The sequence below is a fragment of the Sylvia atricapilla genome, chromosome Z (genome assembly GCF_009819655.1).
Source record: "Sylvia atricapilla isolate bSylAtr1 chromosome Z, bSylAtr1.pri, whole genome shotgun sequence".
Lineage (NCBI taxonomy): Eukaryota > Metazoa > Chordata > Aves > Passeriformes > Sylviidae > Sylvia > Sylvia atricapilla.
Genome location: NC_089174.1, coordinates 75704192 through 75725050, shown reverse-complemented (window position 1 = coordinate 75725050; position 20859 = coordinate 75704192). Strand labels below are relative to the sequence as shown.

Sequence of the window (20859 nt, the reverse complement as noted above, 5' to 3'; positions counted from 1 at the left end):
CATGTATCAGTATAGGTCCTAAGAACAAGAGAAAATTACTGATACTATAATGCAGCAACACTTGGTGCACGGCAACTGTTGGCAGCGAAGACAAAAACTGCACAGGTAAAAACACCTGTGAGCATAATTAAGTCTAACTACTAAATCTGACTATATATTATACCTACTCATATGAGAACACGCAGCAATACTTACTTTCCACTATTTCTGGAATAGTTCTGTAATGCTGGAACTGATAAAATGATTTTTCTAACATATATTCAGGGTTAATTTCCTCTACTCGAAGTAAGTTCAGTACCATGTTGTATGTCAGGTGGAACGCACTGTTTAAGGGATCAGCTGAACCCTAGAAAAGATAGAAGAACATTTTCCATTTGAAAAAAATATTAATTGCAGCCTATAATACACAATTGGATAAACCATGGTGCAGTATTTCATATGAGGAGCTCCTCTGATGAACTGCATAACTTGTCTTGAATTTTGATTACATGTTACATAAAACCCTAAACAATTTTATTATGCTGAACATGTAAAAGTATTTGTAGTGTATAGACAGATACTTACCACAGCTAGGATATTAAAAATGATATTTGAATGAAAAGTCCAGGTAAAAACTTTAGATGTTTCTTGTCGTTTATACTTTGGATTCCATTATTTTAACCTTAAAGTAATAGTCATGTAACTATTTAAAGCAATTCATTATTTTAACGCTGAAAAAACCCTTATTTGCAAGTCTTAAGACCTACTGATTACATTGGTATCTAGGGAATTTTGTTCAGAAACAAGCAACCTGCAAATTCTTTCACTTGAATTATGTCTCATTATAAAATTAACATAATTTGCAGGTAGCCTGAGAGAAGTTGTGAACTCTCCTCTGGACATGGTCCTGGGCACCCTGCTCTAGATGACCCTGATAGAGGTCGTGGAAAAGATGATCTCTACAAGTCCCTTACAAACTCCACCATCCTGGGAAGTTAATTTTTTTACAGTGTAGAACATACGGGTATTTTGACTACATTTGACTAATCTAAAAAAAGACACTGAGAAAGCATTGCAGGGAATATTACCTTCTTTACCCATTCCTATTTTTTAAGAATGTCTACTATTGTCTTTTGTCAAAAAGCGCTTTTGGACTAAGTAAACACATCTTTGGTGTGATTCATCATTGGCTGTTACTATGTTCTACCCACAAGGACAACCATGTTATCATAAATAAACATTTAATTGACATAGACTAAAAATAACTAGTTATTCAAAGAACAAATGAAACACTTAAACAGTGTCCAAAGGAGATCTATAAGAGCTCGACACACAACCTATCCAAGCAAGAGCAAGCCTGAGAAACTGTCTATCATTTGAATATCAGCACAGAAGGCCATCCTGATACACCAAATTGATGAAATCAGATGAGAGAGGTCCAACACTTCTGAATGCCCAACTGTGGTGCATAAGCTTCTAGCCAAGCAGCACTAGGATCAAAGGAACAGGTATCTGACAGTCCTTCAGAAAGTATACAAGGGAAATTCAGGAGCTATGAAGTTGAAAATTACAACTTGTGTGCAACTAAAGCAGTGGAAAACAGAAGCAACAGATAACAGATAACAGAATATAGCAGAACGGCAACAAAAAGCTTTTTATAAAACCAAGATAGGTCTCACAAATATTTCAGAGCTCTTCGAAGGTGCTAACAAGTACATGGATTATCATACCTCCTTGATTCCTGAAATGCTTATGACAAGATACTCCCCTCCAACAATGTAACATAATTAAATGCTTAAGGGTTTTTAAAAACTAAACTCTTGTGATACTAAACTGAAAACAAGAGCAAATTTGGTGTTTTGCAAAACAAAATTTCCCAGAGGCTCAAAGAGGGCTGGACTTACAAGAAACATAAAAAAAGCAAAGATAGAAAAATAGCAAGGTCTACTAAAAAATTGTACCAGATGTCTGAAGTCAAACAACATGACAAGGAATAAAATGGTAAGTGAAATTTAATCTGAAAGTATAATAAAAGACAATGGGCAACAGTTTGCAATGGTCTTGTGATTCTTATTCTTTTAAAATAATATATATATATGAAATATAAGAAATTTACTAAACAAGAATTGTTATTTCAACAAGGCCTATGAGTAAATCTAGTCATGATTAAACGTTTTAAGTAAATAAAATGCAACAAGAAAATTAAGATGTTTCAAGACATATTTTTCATTCAACAATATGATTGTTGAAGTTCCACATATTCTATCAGATATTTTAGAAGCTCAGAAATGCTGACACTAGAATCCAACACTGCACCTTTTTTAAGCTCAAAAATTCTTTTGCCTAAACCTAATTATATCTTTTTGCAACTAATTTATTTGCTTTTCTCTATTAGCAGACATTTTTCCTTGTCATACCTAATTTAAAAAATCACTGGCTATTAAAAAAATTACCTGATGATTTGTTAATACATACAAATGCTGAAATTCAAATCCCGTGGTTTTCCAGACCAAGTTAAGTGTACTAGACTATAAATGACAATATTACAGTACACACATTTTTCTTTTAATTTTAAAGGTAGTATCAGGAATTCAGATCCTACTACATCCATACTACATTGATGCACTGATATCAGACAGTAAGAGGCAGTTTGAATCTAAAACTCCTTCACATGTGCAAGATTTAAGAATACTGTAAGCCCATTTGCTTTAAGTGAGGCAGATCTTTATAAGTCTACCTACAATGCTAGAATCCTATTCACTGTCTGGTTATCTTGCCTCAGAAAAGAACACAGCTGTTACAGAAAAGCCTTTAGCATACGTTTATACTATGAAAGTACCAGCACGAATACACGCAAAACAAGTTTTGAATAAATGATGTTCTAACGTTTTGCTTCCCATGGCTACTCATGCAGTCATTCTAGATTACATCTCTGAGTGGATCACAAATACACATCTACATTTTCACCTCAAGTGATGGATCTCAGAGCAGAAGTACCTGTAAATTAGACCCATGAAATGTGTATTTAAAATAACAATGTCAGTTCTAAAGTCATCACAGATGGGTTTCTACTAACAGAAATGTGTCACTAATAACATCAACAGTTAAGCTTTGGTGCTCAAGTTTCTACAGATGCCTCTGATTTTATATATCAAATGAAGATGACAGAACTTTCATTGCTGATGCTAACCAACATGTAGCATAGGTGGTTTTTTTAGATCTGATAAAAGGATTATGTATGTACCAACCTCCTGTCCATTTTTCTAAATATATTATTTATTCTAAGAAAGAGAAATTATCACTCCCTAAAAAGCTTGCCTCTCTATAGCAAGAAGTGGTCAGATCTAACAGTGGTCAGATTCTTTCCTACTGCAATGTCCACTGCTCTAGCCAGGCACCAGCTAAACAAGCTGGAATACACTCACCAGCTTGCTACAGAGATCTGGCAAAAAGCTGCTGCTTAACTGTTCTGATCACAGTACATAACAAATCCTCTTTCCATTCCTGACATCTTGGAGGGAAAAACCTTCATTGTGTGCTTGCAAGATTATAAACTATTTCAAAGAATAGAACTGTGTCACACTTCCACTTAAATGTGGAAAGTGAGAAAACACAGAACTTCATACAAAAGTAATAGATACATAGAATATATCAAGACAGACGAAACAATTCCTGAAGATTCACTTTAAAGACCTTTTTTAAAATCAGCAGAGTTCAGCTATGAAGGAGTGATTTACAAAACAAAAGAAAAACCCCAGCTATTTAGAAGATTATATAAGCAGACTTACTTGAAATGCAATGTTTGAGGCAGTTGCTGATGTGGCAATTTTTATTTTAAACACATGATCAGCATTTTACAATTTGAAAATATGATTATTCTATTAAGACATAGCAGTTAGAATACAAATCCTGTTTTGGCAAAAATGGTGAATTTTTCCTGTTCCATCATCTTATAAACACATTTTTCTCCAAGCTGCAGAAACTCCTGCATTCTCAGTGTTCTCCAAGCAATACATTTGAAATCAAGAGTTTGGTGAAGCTTATTTCGTCTGAAAATTGAAACTGCTAGTTCTTCAAATGAAATACGACCACACTAGCTCCACTATACTACAGCACAGCCTTCAGCACAGCAAGCAAGTTCTGCAGCATGCATTAGTCTTTACCTACTACCCCAGGCTATCAGTAGATTCACACCTAACAGGGAGCAATCACCTGTATGCCTTTGCTTCATTTACTTAACAGCAACATCCAGATTTTGCAGCTGCATGAGTAGCCAATCAGCCTTTTATGGCAAATACCAAAGATGGTCATTTTCACTGAAGAGACCATTAGTGCTTACCTAAAGTCACCTGTCAGATACATATGGTGGAGAGAAGCAAGTAACAGAAGGGAAGACGTATTACTGACAGGAAAATGGAAAACATAAGCTTTTCCTTCCTAACTTAAAGACTTCAAGAGTCTTCACAATATAAAGTGTTCAACTATGCTGGATTTTGCTTATTGCCAAGATATAATAAGACATAAATCAGTTTTAACTTACACTTTCTCCATGATGATTTACTCCTCTTGAAATCCCTTTGTCTGCTCAACCCTTTTGCCACTGGCTCCCAGATTGATTACTCTACTTAAAAATACTGTGAAGCACTTAGTTCATCCTCTACCAGAGGCCCTCCAGTCAAAATACATCAACCTTCTCTTCAACAAGCTAGGCTACACCATCATCTGCCTCAATATGTCTCAGTCTATGAGGAAACCTCACCTTTGTCTCTGTAGAAGAATTTCCACAGTAGAGAAAGGAAGAACCATCAACCACTCAATGCAGAAGATCAAGCAAAAGCCTGATGTTATATGAGCTGCAAAAAGAGTTGATGAGAAAGACTGCCTTGAACAGGCATCAAGAAGTGACTTTCAAACATGCACGGCATCCATGACATGCTGCTGTTGAGGAATGACCATTCCAGTCCTCCAGCCTCCTTTCTGCAAGTAATCCTGCCTCTCATTCCTTCAGAGATGACAGTCTCCCTCACCTCAAAAATTCAGCAAGACTGAAGCAAGAGATTTTTTTTCTGAATAGTTTTTAGAAAGCAGAATATCTTCGTAAGTTTTCCATCCCTCTGGATGACAATTGCCTGGATACATGAGAACAGTGCATATATCAACTGAAGCTCTTAGAAACCAATGATCCCCCCATCTGCACTTGCAGTCAACTCTCAAAAAAATTTAGTTTAACTTAACAGAAGCACCCTTTCAAGTTTTCCACGATTTGGGTTATTAGGTGAATGACTGGATTAAGCTGATGATGTTAAAAATCAGGAACGTAACCATAAAAAATTCACTACAGAAATAATTTAGTCAAAAGCTAAAAAAAAGTATGAGAATCTGAAAATCATAGCTGCTATTCAGTGTTCCCTGTTTAACTGCCAATAATTTCTGAGCAGATCCTCTTCTTGACAGAACCAAACAATCCAACAGGGGATTCTGTATTTAGTGGTATGACATTTTCTTGCCCACATAAGCTAGAAAGATATAAAGATTGGGATGAGGAAGATTGGTGTAAGGAATTGATAAACAGCATTTTTTTTTAATTAGTGTTAAGACTCGGAAGCCTTGTCTAACTAGAGATGTGAGAGCTGCAAAATGGCATGTAGTGTTGAGCAAGACATACACTTGGTAAGGGCTACTTCCTCTTGCTCTCTCTTACAGCAGGAGAAAAATATTTACATTTTTAAATCTGTTCCCATGAACAGAGACTAACAAATTCAGCACATAACTTTCTTGCTCCTCAGCCTGTCATGGGAACATCAAATGGCAGATACTGTCTGAAACTAATTTGCAAAGCAACAATAAAGTATCTTTCATAATGATGAAATTAGATACAATATAGGATATAATTTACACCATTTTGGTCCAGTGACAGTTTTATTTGCTTATCAGTGTTTCCAGAGATAAACTGAATCAATGAGTTTCCAGAAAGGAAATAACAAAACACTTTACAAAAAGAGCAAAGAACAGAACAAACTGATAATAATTAAAAGGTATTTCCCTTTTGTTTATCATATAAGGAAAATAAGTAGACTTAGCTGTCTGTAACAGTCATCAGTACAAACTTCTATTAAAACCTTCGTTAAATAAAAATGCAAGTGACTGCTTGATATGTCTTCAAGACACAGAAACACCTCTTGTGAAATAACAACACACTTTCTTCCAGGTATCAGTAATAAAATAATCACGTGACTATTCAGTACTCTCAGAAATATTGAATACCCCCATGCAGTTACACTGATAGCGGAATTAGCCTGAGCTACATTAGAAAAACTGCAAAAACCAATAAAGAACTCTTCTGTAAGGTTGTTTTTAGTAAACAATGGTAAACTGGTATTTTAAGCACAAATTTATTACCAATCTGACTCACTGCTTTGCCCCAGACCAGTCACACCAGCACAAACAGAACCCACTGTGGGTGGCAAAATAGTGTTTCAGCAGGCTTTGCTGACGAAAACACCTCAGGCTGTTACTCAACAAATGCTCCAGTTGTAACAGGAGACTTGAAAACAATATAATTCTGCTTCTCTCACCTGCAAATACTACCTTCTCAAGTTAGCTCTGAATGAAGGAAATTCTCAACCATTTACCCTCTCTAATACAGTAGGCTACTATTGTAGCCATCATTAGTTTTACTTCAGGCTAGCAACTCCAAGTTCTGGTCTTCTTGTTTTTGGAAAAAGCAAATGGTCTCTCTATCTTCAAAAAACTGCTGGCTGACATCCTCAACAGATCTGCTGCTATAGTTACCAGGACAGCAATGTATTTATTTTATGACACTTTACAATTTCAGTATATATGCAGTATGTTTTAACTTAAAGGAAAAGTGTGCTCTAGCAAAGACTACCATTCTTCTACAAAACATTAATAGAAAAATAAATTTTAAAAAGTATCTTTGGTGTCTGTTCATCTCTAACCTACTCTTTTTGTTTTAAGAAAGCAAAGAAAAAATCTAGCTCAGCCAAAATGCATTCACATTTGTAGTGATGAGTTTACCAAAGTAAATTTTCCAAAAATCTGGAGGAAAACTGCTTTCCACAGACTGAAATAAAACTTGAAGTATTTTGTGGTATTAAAGCAGCAGCCACAATTAATAAACAAAACCCATTAGCTCAGTCCTGCAGGCTCATGAAAATTCTGAGGTGAAGTTCAAGATTGACAAACCATTTCATACACTATTTGATGCACCCCATTTTCCTACATTTTAGTTGCAAACATCAGCAAGAACAACTATTTGCTGTTCCCTTCCATCTGCTGGCTTCCATAGTTATATACAAAACTGTGACCCTGCTCACAAAAGTGTTTGATTATCCATTTCCCTGATCTCTGTGATTTCATGCTAGAATCTTGTTGACTTCAAGGCAATTTTAAAATAAGGTTAGAAGTTAAGTACCTTCCTGAATCAGAGCCTGGAAAATTCCTGCAATGCATGCTTCATAAGAGTAAGAAAGGGTTGTCAGTTTACAGTAAAAGCATTATTTCACATTAAAATTATTTTTATCTAAATATGGTTTATAAAGTATCCAAAATACATTTTATTGTGATTCTCATCTATGTCACAACTTCAGAAGAATATTTTACTGTCCTCAAACCACTAGTGATAATCTATTATTTTAGATTTTGCAATGTCTTTTCCAATAAGTATTAGGGCCAATCTCCAGCTGAAGTATTTCTCTTCTGATATGGTAAATTTCTCAATCCCTGAGGCTTTCCCCCTCCCAGAAGGAACTTCTGAGTCAAACCAAAGTACCACAGTGTAATTAAGATAGCATGCTAAGCTGATGTTTGCAGAGGAAACTATCGAATTGTCTGAAATGCTCTTTTGCATGGTAAAATAATACTATTTAAGAATTAAAATAAAATGCAAAGAGACTTGCTATAGCAGCATAGAGGACAAATAAGGCAGTACAGTCAGCTCTATAAAATTAAAGTCCTGCTAAGGAATGAGATGTAGCTAGTGGAGTATCTCCTACACCTTGGCATTGAGGCACTTTATGTTCCATAGGCAAAAGACAAGAAAGCATATAAATGTATTTTTTACCTTGGCAGACAAATGCATTCCTATATGCATTCCAGAAATAGTGTAGCCAGGACTGGGGAAAAGGACTGGCACTTACGAGGTCACAGCTCGGAGTCCTGTGACCCTCAGAAGGCACCTTCTGAGCCTCTCACTTCTAAAAGGACAATAAAGTGCTGGACCATGTGCAGACAAGGACAACAAGGCTCACGAAGCATCTACAGTTAATGTCTCCTGAGAAACACCTGAGGGATCTGGGGGTGTTTATCCTGGAGAAGTGGAGGCTCAGGGGAATCTCACTGCCCTCTACAACTGCCTGAAAGGAGCGTGTCAGTAAGGTGAGGCCCAGTATCTTCTACTGTGCCTACAGGGAGAAAACCCAAGGAAATGGCCTTAAACTTGAGACAGGGGATATTCAGATTCGATATTAGAAACAATTTTTTTTTCTTCTTATGGTGGTCAGGCACTGGAACAGGTTGCCCAGGCAGGTGATAGAGTCACCATCCCTTGGTTTTAGAGGTGCCTGGATCTGGCACTGGGTAATACGGTTTAGTGGTTTAGGGCTTGCACTGGTAAATACTGGGTTGACAGTTGGACTTGGTGACCTACTGTGATGATTCCAACTGTGATGATTCTGTGTTTTCTTTGAATTTTTTTTTTTTTTGAGTCTATCTTCTCCTGTGATGAACTAAGTAGATGCAAAGCCCTGATAGGCTCAAATTCAAAGTTCAAAAACTGACTTACATAGCACATTCCCTTTCAGAGTGCAATCATCCATTCTGGTAACATAATTAGCTCAAGGGTTTTATGTTTCAGAGACATAACAAAAATTACCACTGTTGAGTAACTCAACTCATTCTGTAGGAGTACATCCTTGTAGCATGGCCAAGTTCCAATCTGGAGAGATGCTGCACTGGTTTCAAAAGGTATCCAGCATCAAGAACAAGCTTTACACACCCTACCTAAACTAACACAATATGGCTAAAGATTTTAAGTAAGGACACAAAAAAATGCCCAATAGAATGCTTCTTAGTATCATGCAACATACTATTACAATTTACCATCTTCAGAAAGCTGTCCCAATAGCCTTGTAAGCATTTAAGTTTATTGAGTCATGCAAGTCACCAGTTTACTAAATATTCAGTGGTCAAGTAAATGCTAAGGATAAACAAAGAAACCTAGTTACACTGCAGAAGACAAATGTGCATTACTGAGTTTAAGAAATATTTACAAAACGCTCTTTTAAGAACGCCATCTAAGAACGGAATGCTGAATATAAGTCTGGAGTGCTATACACAATGTTGCAATGCACAGTGCCACAGCCAAGCAGCACAGCTGCAGCAATGCTGCTGATACCAATATACTCAAAGCTCTCACTCCACCAACCGCAGCCAGAGGCAGCTGACAACACCATTCCTAGATGTTTTCCTCTCATGTTCAGGAAATGGCTTGGATCAGACACCCCTTAGGGCTCAAGAGCTATGACTAAAATGTTCTATGTAAATGTTCTATCATTCTCAATAAGGCTAATTTATTTCTTCTGGAGTTTTTCCTATAAATCTTTAGCTTATCCTGAGAGCAGAATGCAACCACTAGGTCTTTACTACCAAAAAATACTATAACGAAAGAAAATCTGACACATACTTAATGATGACTATCATTTGTAAATATAGCAGGAATTTTAGTCTGTATTGATTTCCTTGGCATGTTTGACATGGAACTTCCTCTAGATATTTCGTATTTAAGAAGGAAAATAGCAGGGGGGCGGGCAGGGGCAGGGGGGGTTATGTGCTGTACAGCTAATTTCATAAAAGATCACTTTTACTGCCTTTATAGCAATTGGCTAAATAGTTACAGAAGCTACAGAAACATCAATACCTTCATTTCAGCCACTTCTGATCTTTACCAGAAAAATCTAAAAGTCAATCTTTGATCACAAGCGAAGTAGTGTCAAAAATTAATGAAATGCATTAATTTATTTAGATTAATGTAGAAGAAGAAAGATAGAAGACAGAAAGCAAAAGCCATTTTTCTCCCATTTATTTCCTTGTAATTAAAAAGGGGGAAAACTAAAGGTCTTGTTTCAATGAAGGAAAAAGATTTTACTATTTCCTTTAAATCTTGACAAAAGCCCCAGAGGTAGTATCAAAAAGAAAGTGAGTGATCTAATACTGCCTTAATTCTTTCAGATCAAGTTCTATAGTTCTCAAACTACTGACTTTTCAAACTTGTAAAAAACCCACTATTGAATGGTTGAGCTTATAAAGTAAGTAAAAGTTACTCTCTTAAAGGTAAAAAGATAAATAGTTGAAATACCATTCTTTCTTAAGCTATTAACAATTATTTCATATTAAGTTAAACTTTTTGGGGACTTTTTAATAAATACTATTTTGAAGGCTTCTCTCTTGCCTCTCTCATTTTTGATATCCTGCTCTCTATTTTTCATCTGAGGAAGTACGTATGTGTAAAACCTTTTTAAAAGTAAGTATGACACAAGATTACATCTGTTTTCTTAAACAGTCTTAAAAACTAAAAAAAATCTAGTTAAAAAAAACTTAGTCTTTATACATCTCAGAGATGTACACGTGCATTAAGAGTGCATGTCACGAAATAAATATACATACACTCCACTGAGAAAACACAAATCAAATCAAGAATAACAAATTAACACAAAATGTAACGCTACCATACCATGAATATTTCTGAAATTTATTTTACTGATTGCTGGTTAGTTAACCATAATACAGCATTCATGAAAATTGTGACTTTAAGAAGGTAAATACTGCCTTCTTGAAGTAGAAAAGGTACATGTAATATACATATTTACAGATATGTTATGGATTAAGATGTAGCACTGACAAGATCAAGACACACAACAAAGAATCCACACCTGCATAACTAGCAGCTGCCATGTAGGTACTTTCCCCCTTGTTCTTAATTTGCCTGAAAAAACCATTGGCACCTTTTTTTTTTGGCAACAGCTAAAAGTCTTTTGTTAACATAACTTCACCCTGACTTGAAATGATCCCCACAATTTATACTAATTCTAATAATACTGTAAATGCTGTTCTAACACAAATGACCTGCTATTTGCACCAAGGCTACAAGCTCCTAAATAGAGCCTAACTCCCCAAGTTTTAAATTTAGGCGTATGTGCACAAATGATGTAAGTAGCCTAAGACAGGCAACTCACACAATAGATTATTATACTTCTTTGTGGTTATTTTTGCCAAGGAATTTAAATAGAAGTGTAATGATTACAGTATTCCATATCCAAATTATAAAGCAAGATTACATTATATTACTATTAGTGTGATCATGTGTAACAACTCCCATTACAGTTCAGTGAAGTAGTATAATTTAATGCTGGTCTCAACCGTGAGTGATTTTTTTAACCTCTTAACTTCCAAACTTCAACATTTTCTACAAGAACTGTCTTTTCTCCATAGCTGATTTTAGCACACTGACAGCGATGTCACTCTTCTTTTTTATTGTATGTACCCCATTTTTGCATGATCTTCTCTATCACACTGACAGTGCATTAACAAAGTTTTATTTCATCACCAAGAACCTAGAATTTAGTAACTCTTGCAAAAGCTCAGTTGTTTCCCAGTTCACCATAATCCTTAAACTGATGGCAGTCAGCAAAAAACACAGAATATTACAGTCGTAGCACTATCACTACGGAAACAGGATAGAGTTCTACTTGTCCTGCCTGATAGCCCTTTTATACAAATAAGGATGATATTAGTCTTCTGACTTAGTTTCAGAACATAAACTATGAGAATTCACTGTAAGCTATTTTTAGGAGTTGTCATTTTCTACCTGCATGATCTTCTTGTCTAAGGTGAATAATTTTCCATATAACATTAACCAAGTAAGCATAATCTTGTTGGGAGAATAGAAACCAAATGTCTCTCCTACCTTCAAAAGCTGCTTGCCAATTGTTGGGCTCATTTTCTCATCCACCATAAGAATTACTATTCCTCTGTCATCCATACCTCGGCGTCCTGCACGACCTGACATTTGAATGTATTCACCTGAGGATATCTACAATAAAATGAGAAAAAGAAATTAACAAACATCAAGAAAATAGCAGGAACACATAATGTGCTAATTACAATAGCACAGTAAGTCACATGATGTATAAAAGCTAGCAAAGAAGAGTTATCTAATTTATCAGTTATCCAGATTGACTTCATTAGTCATAATTACCATGAAACAACAATGTAAATCCATGACTATGAATAATAATATAACTCAGCAGTAAAAGTTAACTAATGCTCCTACAGCTCCGTATCACAGTGCATCACTTTAACAAGCACAAAAGCCATTTTACTAATGTCTTTTATAATGGAAGGTTGCTGAGCATGGTGGAGAAATAACAGATCTTCAACATACTGATAATGCCTCTCCACCATCTTGAAGTAATGTATAGTTTCATTCAAAGTATTCAAGAGTAACACTAACATACTGATAGCTGCAAAAGGAGTAATTTTATGCCTTCCAACTGTGAGATGGAAGAGTTCTTTATGAACTGGGACATGGACAAGAGGCAGCAACAACTGGCTACCTATGTCCCAGCAGGTTATATAACAGGGGTTTTGTCATCTGTGGAACTGCATTCTCAACAACTCCCCAAGTTTCACTTTAGGTCCTATTTCAAAAACTACTTAGGCAAACTGTGCTAAATAATTTTGGAAGTTCACATATCTGCTATGTCAAAGGTAATCCATTCTTATATATATCTTACATGCATGCAATCGGAATGAACAGTGAAACCAAACAGCCCAAACGAAGACTGAAGAAATGTTTATTTCATAACACATAGGTCAAGTCACTTGTTCCATTCACCACAACTTTCCCACCCTTGAAGGATAAGCTGTGGCTCTTATAAAACTTTGCTGTGATGATTTGCAAGACATCATTTTTGTTTTTTAGTAAACCACATACCTGGTTTTTAATGTCTAAAATTTTATAATTAAGCAAAAGATTCTGCTGTAGGAAAATAATACTCTTCCAAGGTAAATGACCTCTTTTCTTGGGTCTGTCAAAATTAATGACCATCATGATAGGATATGAAGCCCATTTATTCTTCAGAGTTCTCCAATACAGAATAAAGTATCTGGGTCCCGTGGTTTTAAAAAAGGTATGCAGAAGTCTAATCCAATGTCTGCTGCTAATCTGTAATTGATTCCTTTTTGATGTAGCTATTAAACAATCTCATGGATAAACCGAGGAAATTGTCTTCAGAAATCTGGGTATTAACTATAAATGGATTAGACACAAAGATTTTTGAAAGAAAAAGTATTTTCTACTACACTGAGGTGAACACATCAAGAGTAAATTTAATCCTAATAAGGTTTAAATAATTCAGTTATTTGACAGAACCATTTTATTACTTACCCATCGGAAATCTTTCCCATCAAATTTACTGGCACTTGTAAACAGCACAGTTCTGGCTGGCATATTAATTCCCATAGCAAAAGTCTCTGTTGCAAATAAGGCCTAAATAAACAGACTGAAGTTATGCAAGCAAAACACAAAAAGGATCTCAAGCAAACATGAAAACAGTCAGAGATTGCAAGACAAAACCTCTCTGGATTTTAATGTATCTGTGCAGTCAATACAGGAAACACAGGCATATTCAATACTTAAAAACTTTACCAAAACCATCTTTCATGTCTTCCCTTATTTTTCCTGGGAAAGCACAAAACCTAAATAGATGGGACCACGTGAAAGACTCCAAAAGGAAACGTAATGGAGTACAAATTATATTAATCAATAATACTAATTAATTAATTTCAATATTCATGTTTGCAAGAAGAAAATAGGAGCTAGCTACCAAAACTTTCACCCAAGGTTACATTTTTCTGAGTATTTGTCCTTAGAACAACCAACAGTCAGCTTGATAAATGTCCAGTCATTTATGGCAGCAAGATGTAACATAAAATAGTTGAAGACAAATATGAAAGTTAGACACTGTAAGTTCAAATACTTGTGAATAAAACCCGGAATACTTAAAACTACAGCTGCAATTGTGTTAGGTCTCCACTGTAATACCAGCACACACCCTGAGCTAAAGTGTACTTCCTGGATTTTTAGGATTACCAGCCATGTATTCACAACAAACTATGGGTGGACATAAAAATACCTTTATCAGGCCCTCTGAGAAAAGGATTTCTATGGTTTCTTTCAAGATAGGAAGCAAACCACCATGATGAATACCAATTCCTCGCTTCAGAAGAGGAAGCACATGTTCAACCTGTGAAGAAACATACAAAAGACCAGCAAACAACTTTAAGCACTTGTTACTAGAAGTTGTACGGAAAGCCTCAATGCTGTTCTTAGTGTTCATGTCATTCACTATTTCCCAATTAAAAATAAAGTAACTATCCCTTCAATTTTCTAATATTCTGCTTAGAAGCTTGTACTTTTCCACTGTAAAAATGGGAAAACATCACTATGCTTGGTCATTATACAACAAATTAGACTGTAGATGCATCAATTCAACTTTCTGAAAGCCTCAGCAATCAATAACTGCTAAGTGCATACTGCACTCCTACTTGAACTATTTCCAGACTGTTTTAACCCAGGCCTATCTCTTTATAAACTTCTGTATTTACTTAAAAACATAATTGGAAAAAATAAAACAAGGAGTAGGAACTCCACTGTTAATTCTGACATATGTCAGTCATCTGCTGGAATTGCAACTCAAAGGAATCCTTATCACCTCTTTCATGACGACAAGAAGCAATGCAGGAGATACTAAAGCCTGGGAGATGAATGAGATTATCCAGTACCCTCTACAAAACACTCACAGCTTCACAAGTTGCAGAAAACAGAATAGCGGCAATTCAACACTATTCAAAAGAACTCTTTTCAATCTCCACTCACCTGAGGAAGCTTTTTGTCTTCATCTGAGAGACAATCAATTGCATTATTGAAGACTTCTTCAACCATTTTTTTTTCTTCATCTAAGAAAGCAATTTTTAAGTTATTACAAAATGCAGAAGGGTAATATCAGATGTAAATAAAGTGATACCACATCCAAATATTTACAAAATCATACAATAAAAATTGAGTGGAATACTGTGAAGTCTACACAAAACCACCCACACTGGGTCAGGCTGAAGTCTTGATCAAGACTTAAACAAGCCTAGAGGAGCCAGATGGTAAGCAGAAGCAGATGACCAGGACAAGGAAAACTAGAACAAACCTTTCAGAATAATTTAAACTTCAGCTACTTTTAAGCCTGGGATTTATCAGCCTCATGTGCTCCCTGCCTATTTCATAAGCTTCCCCTGTTCCTCTTCCACCTACTAGTCCCTGTCTGCAGGGACATACAGTTTCTTTCTTCCCTGTTAACTCTCAAAGTTTACACCCTTTCTACTAAGTATTATGAATACCAAGAATATACATTCAAAGGTGTGATTCTGCAGAAAACATGAAAAGACACCTCCACATGTATCTTTAAATTTTCTGACAAACACCTGCATTGTTCCACCACACTGAACCAAAATGTGTAAAGATAGGAACAAATAAGCAGGCCAAGAACCCTGAACAACTCACAAACATGAAAGCAGTACACTGATTTACAACAAATTCCTTATTTTTGTTAAAACTCTTGAGATTCCTAAGAAGCAATGAGCTTCAACTTATTTGCAAAGCTTGGTCTCATCCAAGATGAAAAAAACTTCTTTGTTTACTCCTTGGTTTTTACTTTGAGAAGCAAGGGGAAGAAGGAAATAAAGAAAAATGGATTGTGTTGTTGAGAAAGAACAGTCTACTCGTTTGTTATAAAGTTGTTTGGACTTGAGAGTGTAGTATTTTTCCAATGAACCTAACATGAAAATTTTAGGGAATACTTTTTTATGATCAGTCTTCTCCCATTACAGACAGAATTTTCTAGGAAGCCTTGTGTTATTATTACAATAAATGGCATACTGGAGGCAAGAAATAGAGTTTAAAATCGAAGAACAGTTTGACATTGTGATGACCAAGGACTCTGTGCACCAATACCTTCCTACTGAATACAGCTTAAGGTACCACCACAGTAAATTAAGAAAGCAATATGCATTTTCCTTTTAGTTTTACACAAAATATTCAACAGAAAAGTAGTATTTCACAATAAATTACATCTGTAATAGAACTGAATAGAATTGACTGGATTTCTATACCTGTATTGAAATCTAACTTTGTCATCTGAAGTGCATAGGCTTCACAGTCTTTCTTACTGAAGCTGAAAATAATCACAGGTTGGAAATTCCTTTCCATGATCATCTTCACTATCTTAAAAACATTTGAAGGACCTGCAGACAGATTACATTAATTTAAATTTTACCACAAAGAATATCTTACAGAGTAATTGAGACACAAGCACAACTTGCATAGAACTTTGAAAAAAATTTATACTAAAAATTACCTCAGAACAAACTCACCTTTTGTTCCTCCCTTCCTGCCTTTCTGATCCCCTTTTGCTAAGTCTCCTGCATCTCTAAGCACTTGCATTGCTGTATTAAAATTATCTTCTCTGAAATCTCCCTAGAGGTAAAACAGAACTTTTGTAAATAGTTACTTACAAAGCCCACTGAAAAATACTTAGTACACTGCACAGCCAGTACCATTACCCTATATATATATATACAGGAAAAATGACAAAAACAATGCATGAGCTATCAAAAGAGTTCATTAGGTCAGTGTCACAGCTCACAATTACACTGGTGTGTCTCTGAAGTTACTGCTCATTGTTCTATCCACCATACTGCTCACCATGCTCACCAGCATTTTGGTACTGCTGAGAGTACCAAAACTGACTCTCAGGTGTGTCCACATACAACCACATTGCTCAATGAAGACCTATCTGCAAGTGCAGCACTACCATTTATGGCATTAGCCAGCTAATTATATTAACAAGCTAATGATAAACTTTAAACAAGTTTTTAGTCCAAAAACACCTAAAGAAATGAAAGTATTTTGATCCCTTGATTAAAGTCAAATTTACATGCAGTCAAATTTACATTTTCTTTTGAGAGAGAAACAGTACAAGAAACATCTACTACTTTGCAGACTTACAAAAAGTAGCACACAATTTAGAAAACAGGCAAGGATGTGGGCACTTAAGACATCTCAGGGAAGTATTACTCAGCTGATTACATGACATTAGATAATAAAACAAATTTCTTGTATAAGACTCCAAAACTCTAAAAGCAATTCAGAGATAACCACCACTCACTTAAAGTTAATTTTAACAAGAACATCCTTTATATAGCCTATGCAAATTTTGCAAGCGCTCAAGCTTTTGACTGTTAAGTGAGGAAAACAACCTTTCAGACCAACTGAGCATTCCTTACATTTTCATCAACAACCAGATGTAGTCCATCTCCTCCTGCTGGAAATATATAATGCTGCAGTGGAGTGGGTCGATAGTCAGTGTAAATCACATGGCAAGGCTATAAAGAAGAAATTCATATAAATATTTTATAATGGCATTGCAATATCACTTGATGGAAAATACAATACATTACTACTAAAACGCAACTATCTAAAAACCAGAAAGTAAGGCCTTCAGAAACTAAGATGACAAATTTTCTTTCCTGAATATGGATTTTTGTACTAGTGACATGGTTTAAGAAAAAGAAAGTTTGCAGATGTTTTAGAACACAAGTTGGCTACAAAAATTCTTTCTCATGAAAACAAGTAAAGATAGCCAACATTTCTTTCAGCATTATTAGACAGACTTGAAATATCAACATCTTCTAAAATCAAAGGAAAACATGTTAATTTGTATTTTGTAGAAAAAGCCTGAAGTATTACAGAAACACCTAAGAAAGACTCACAGTAGACTTGCATGAGCATTTAATGTTTTGATGCATGGAGAAGGCTTGTTTAGGGAAAAAAACAACACTTCCTTTAAAACATTAAATATTACATAAATCTGCATTTAAAAGGCCTATAATCTAATGGTCTGCAACACAAAGTCAAGTTGACATCTTTGATTCTTATGTTGTTTATGATGAAGGCAGTATAGTATAAATCTCCAGGATATTTTTAAAATTGGACCAACATCTTGTTGATAACAAATTCTCCAGTTCTAATTCACACAGTCTTTGCTATAAAAGCATGTCTTAGAAAAAAATAATGGAATTTAAAAATTAAAGGTTACAGGACAGGATAGATCTCTTAAATAACACTTTTCTCACTTGCTTGCAAACATATATAGTATTCAATATGGACTTAAGATTTGCTTTTGATTTCTACATGGCCTTTTACAGAGCACCTCAGCCAAATTCTCCCAATAACCTCTTGTCTATCATCCCTCAGAAAATCACTCTATGTTCATCATGTTTTATAATTCTGAGTGTTTCCTGAAATCAGGCAGGTGCCTAAATAATTGTGGAAAATAGACATTAGGAAACAGCTCTAATGTTGTCATTCAAAAGCAACAGCCAGTATACCTGTAAAAGCAGGAATACAGCTAGAAAAGCTAGGAATTATCTATACTGTCATCTATAAGCAATAAAATAGCTAAGAAGAAACTCAGAGGTCCAGTTATCAACCAAACAGACAGTATTATGCCACAAGACAAAAAGCATAGAGGTACAGTGTATCAGAAATATAACCTGTTTGTGAAGATGGCAGATCCATTCAGCAAACTGACGGGCATTTGGAATAGTTGCAGAAAGGAACACATAATGCACATTATCAGGAAGCAAAATAATAGTCTCTTCCCAAACCACACCGCGTTCTGAAAATGGAAAGGCATATGGGAAATTTATGTGATTAAAGTACGTTTCTCATCCCTGAACCCAAAGAACAGCATGTTTAAAAACAAAATGAGACAAAAAAAAACCCAGATCTCTTCTACACAAATGGGGTATATTACATGCTCTCAAAGTCATTACTACTTTGATGAAGAAAATACAAACTGCAACAAATATTTATACAAATTCAGCAGGAAACAAATTATAAATTATTTATACAAAGAGATGACATATAGTAGAAAAGAAAATAAGACTTAATTCTTCAAAAGAAAAGGAAATTCTTCTTGGGCAAAAAATTCAAAGATTTGAAAAGAAAAATAGTACATCTAGGATACCTGTATCTCTCATGTAGTGAATTTCATCAAAAATAACCCATGCGACTTCACGCATAACCTCAGAACCTCTGTAAAGCATACTCCTCAAGATCTAAAAAAAGAAGCAAAAGCTGAGTCTCTTCACATGAAACAACAACAGCCATGTTACATGGACATTGGTAAGAACTGCCGGAATTTTCAATCCACATCTACACTGATATATAAAATCTTATTGTGCACAAAACATAAAAGCATTTAAAGATAGGTTTTGAGATGTTTTCCAAGTTCATTCCAATCTAACAATCTCACTATCTGAGAGAAACTGGTTTCTCTGAAAGGAACATGAAAGAATGAAACAACAAAGAAGGAAACAAGAATTTCTCCAAGCTTCCACTGGCAGGTAGTTGTTACAGCTCTACAGATCTCATCCTGTCAAGCCCTCTTCTTACCTCATCCTAATAAATAACCTCCCCATGACTAAGAGAAAACTCTTCTGTCAGAAATCAAATCATTCAATCTCTCTAATCTTTCCCCACTAAAGTTATGCCTGTTCCTTTGAGGTAAAGGCAAAAAGAGGAAAATTCCAACTCATGGCTGCATTTCTACAACAGAAATGTGAAAAAAAGTCTGTAAACAGTAGTTTGTTACTTTTTATAAGTAACAGCTACATATTCCCGGAGTTCTAGCACCTAATGTAAACCACTCAACTATCCTTCAATGATTTTGCTTTCCCTATTTTGCCTTTCTAGAACAAAATACTGACCACAGGATTTACAAAATTTAACTTTCAGCACTTCACATCTACAGAACACTCAGTGTCTTGAGTGAGCACTCAGGAAATTAAATTCTGACTTTCTCCACATTAGAATCAGAAGTTCCTGACTTACAGTTCAAAAGCATAAATTCACAGAGATTTACCAGAAGTTAAAACATTCAAATGAGTCATAATGAACTTTAAAATATCTTCTACCCTAATTAGGCCATTTTAGTCTTCTAAAATTAGACCTCCTCAATCAAAAATGGTCGAAGAAAGCACCAATCAAGAATTAATGTCTGATCTTACCTCAGTTGTCATTACCAAACAAGAAGCTGTTGGATTAATGGTGACATCCCCAGTCATCAAACCAACATCCTGAAATTCTTCATACATCTCACGGTACTTCTGATTACTCAAAGCTTTAATCGGACTTGTAAATATCACACGCTGCTTTTCCCTCAAAGCCAGGGCAATTGCATACCTGTATTCAAACAATATCCATTATTAACAGCTGTCAGGAAGACATATATAATATAAACTGTGTGATTCAGAACACCAAGGGAATGATACAGAGCATTTGAATCTATGCTCTAACACGTCTAGCATTTCATATCCTGATTATTAAGTTCACTACGACTACATACGCATCTTTTGAAAGTGAGAACTCTTTAAACACCAAATTAGATGATTCTTAGGGACATGAGTACATATAGTTTAATTTAAAAACTGTGACTCTGAGACAACGAAACTATTATTACTTGAACACGTGCTTTAATATATCTTCATGTACATTTCACTTCTCACTTCAGGTCAGCACTTCACTGTCTGAACCAAACCCTAACAGAGAAGCTGCTGACTAGATCAAACCACCGCTTCCAACAAAAAAGCACAGAAGAAAGTCCTTACTAGCTCTAGCCAAGGGCTAGAAAACAAAGGTGTTTTTTTTAGATTTACTGAAACCTGCAATGAAGAAACTTCCATTTCAAT

The 20859-nt window shown here is 35.4% G+C and overlaps 1 protein-coding gene across 2 annotated transcripts in view; it reads right to left on the bottom strand.

Moving 5' to 3' along the window:
* MTREX (Mtr4 exosome RNA helicase) overlaps positions 1 to 20859 on the bottom strand; it is a 40982-nt gene that overhangs the window by 16233 nt on the left and 3890 nt on the right. For both annotated transcript variants that reach the window (XM_066339039.1, XM_066339038.1), the window contains exons 6-16: positions 20179 to 20353; positions 19137 to 19227; positions 18661 to 18785; positions 17392 to 17490; positions 16480 to 16582; positions 16219 to 16350; positions 14936 to 15015; positions 14193 to 14303; positions 13445 to 13546; positions 11963 to 12088; positions 196 to 346 (exon numbers count right to left, since the gene is read on the bottom strand). In XM_066339039.1, the coding sequence (XP_066195136.1) occupies positions 196 to 346; positions 11963 to 12088; positions 13445 to 13546; positions 14193 to 14303; positions 14936 to 15015; positions 16219 to 16350; positions 16480 to 16582; positions 17392 to 17490; positions 18661 to 18785; positions 19137 to 19227; positions 20179 to 20353 (1295 nt within the window). The remainder of the gene's footprint in view (positions 1 to 195; positions 347 to 11962; positions 12089 to 13444; positions 13547 to 14192; positions 14304 to 14935; positions 15016 to 16218; positions 16351 to 16479; positions 16583 to 17391; positions 17491 to 18660; positions 18786 to 19136; positions 19228 to 20178; positions 20354 to 20859) is intronic.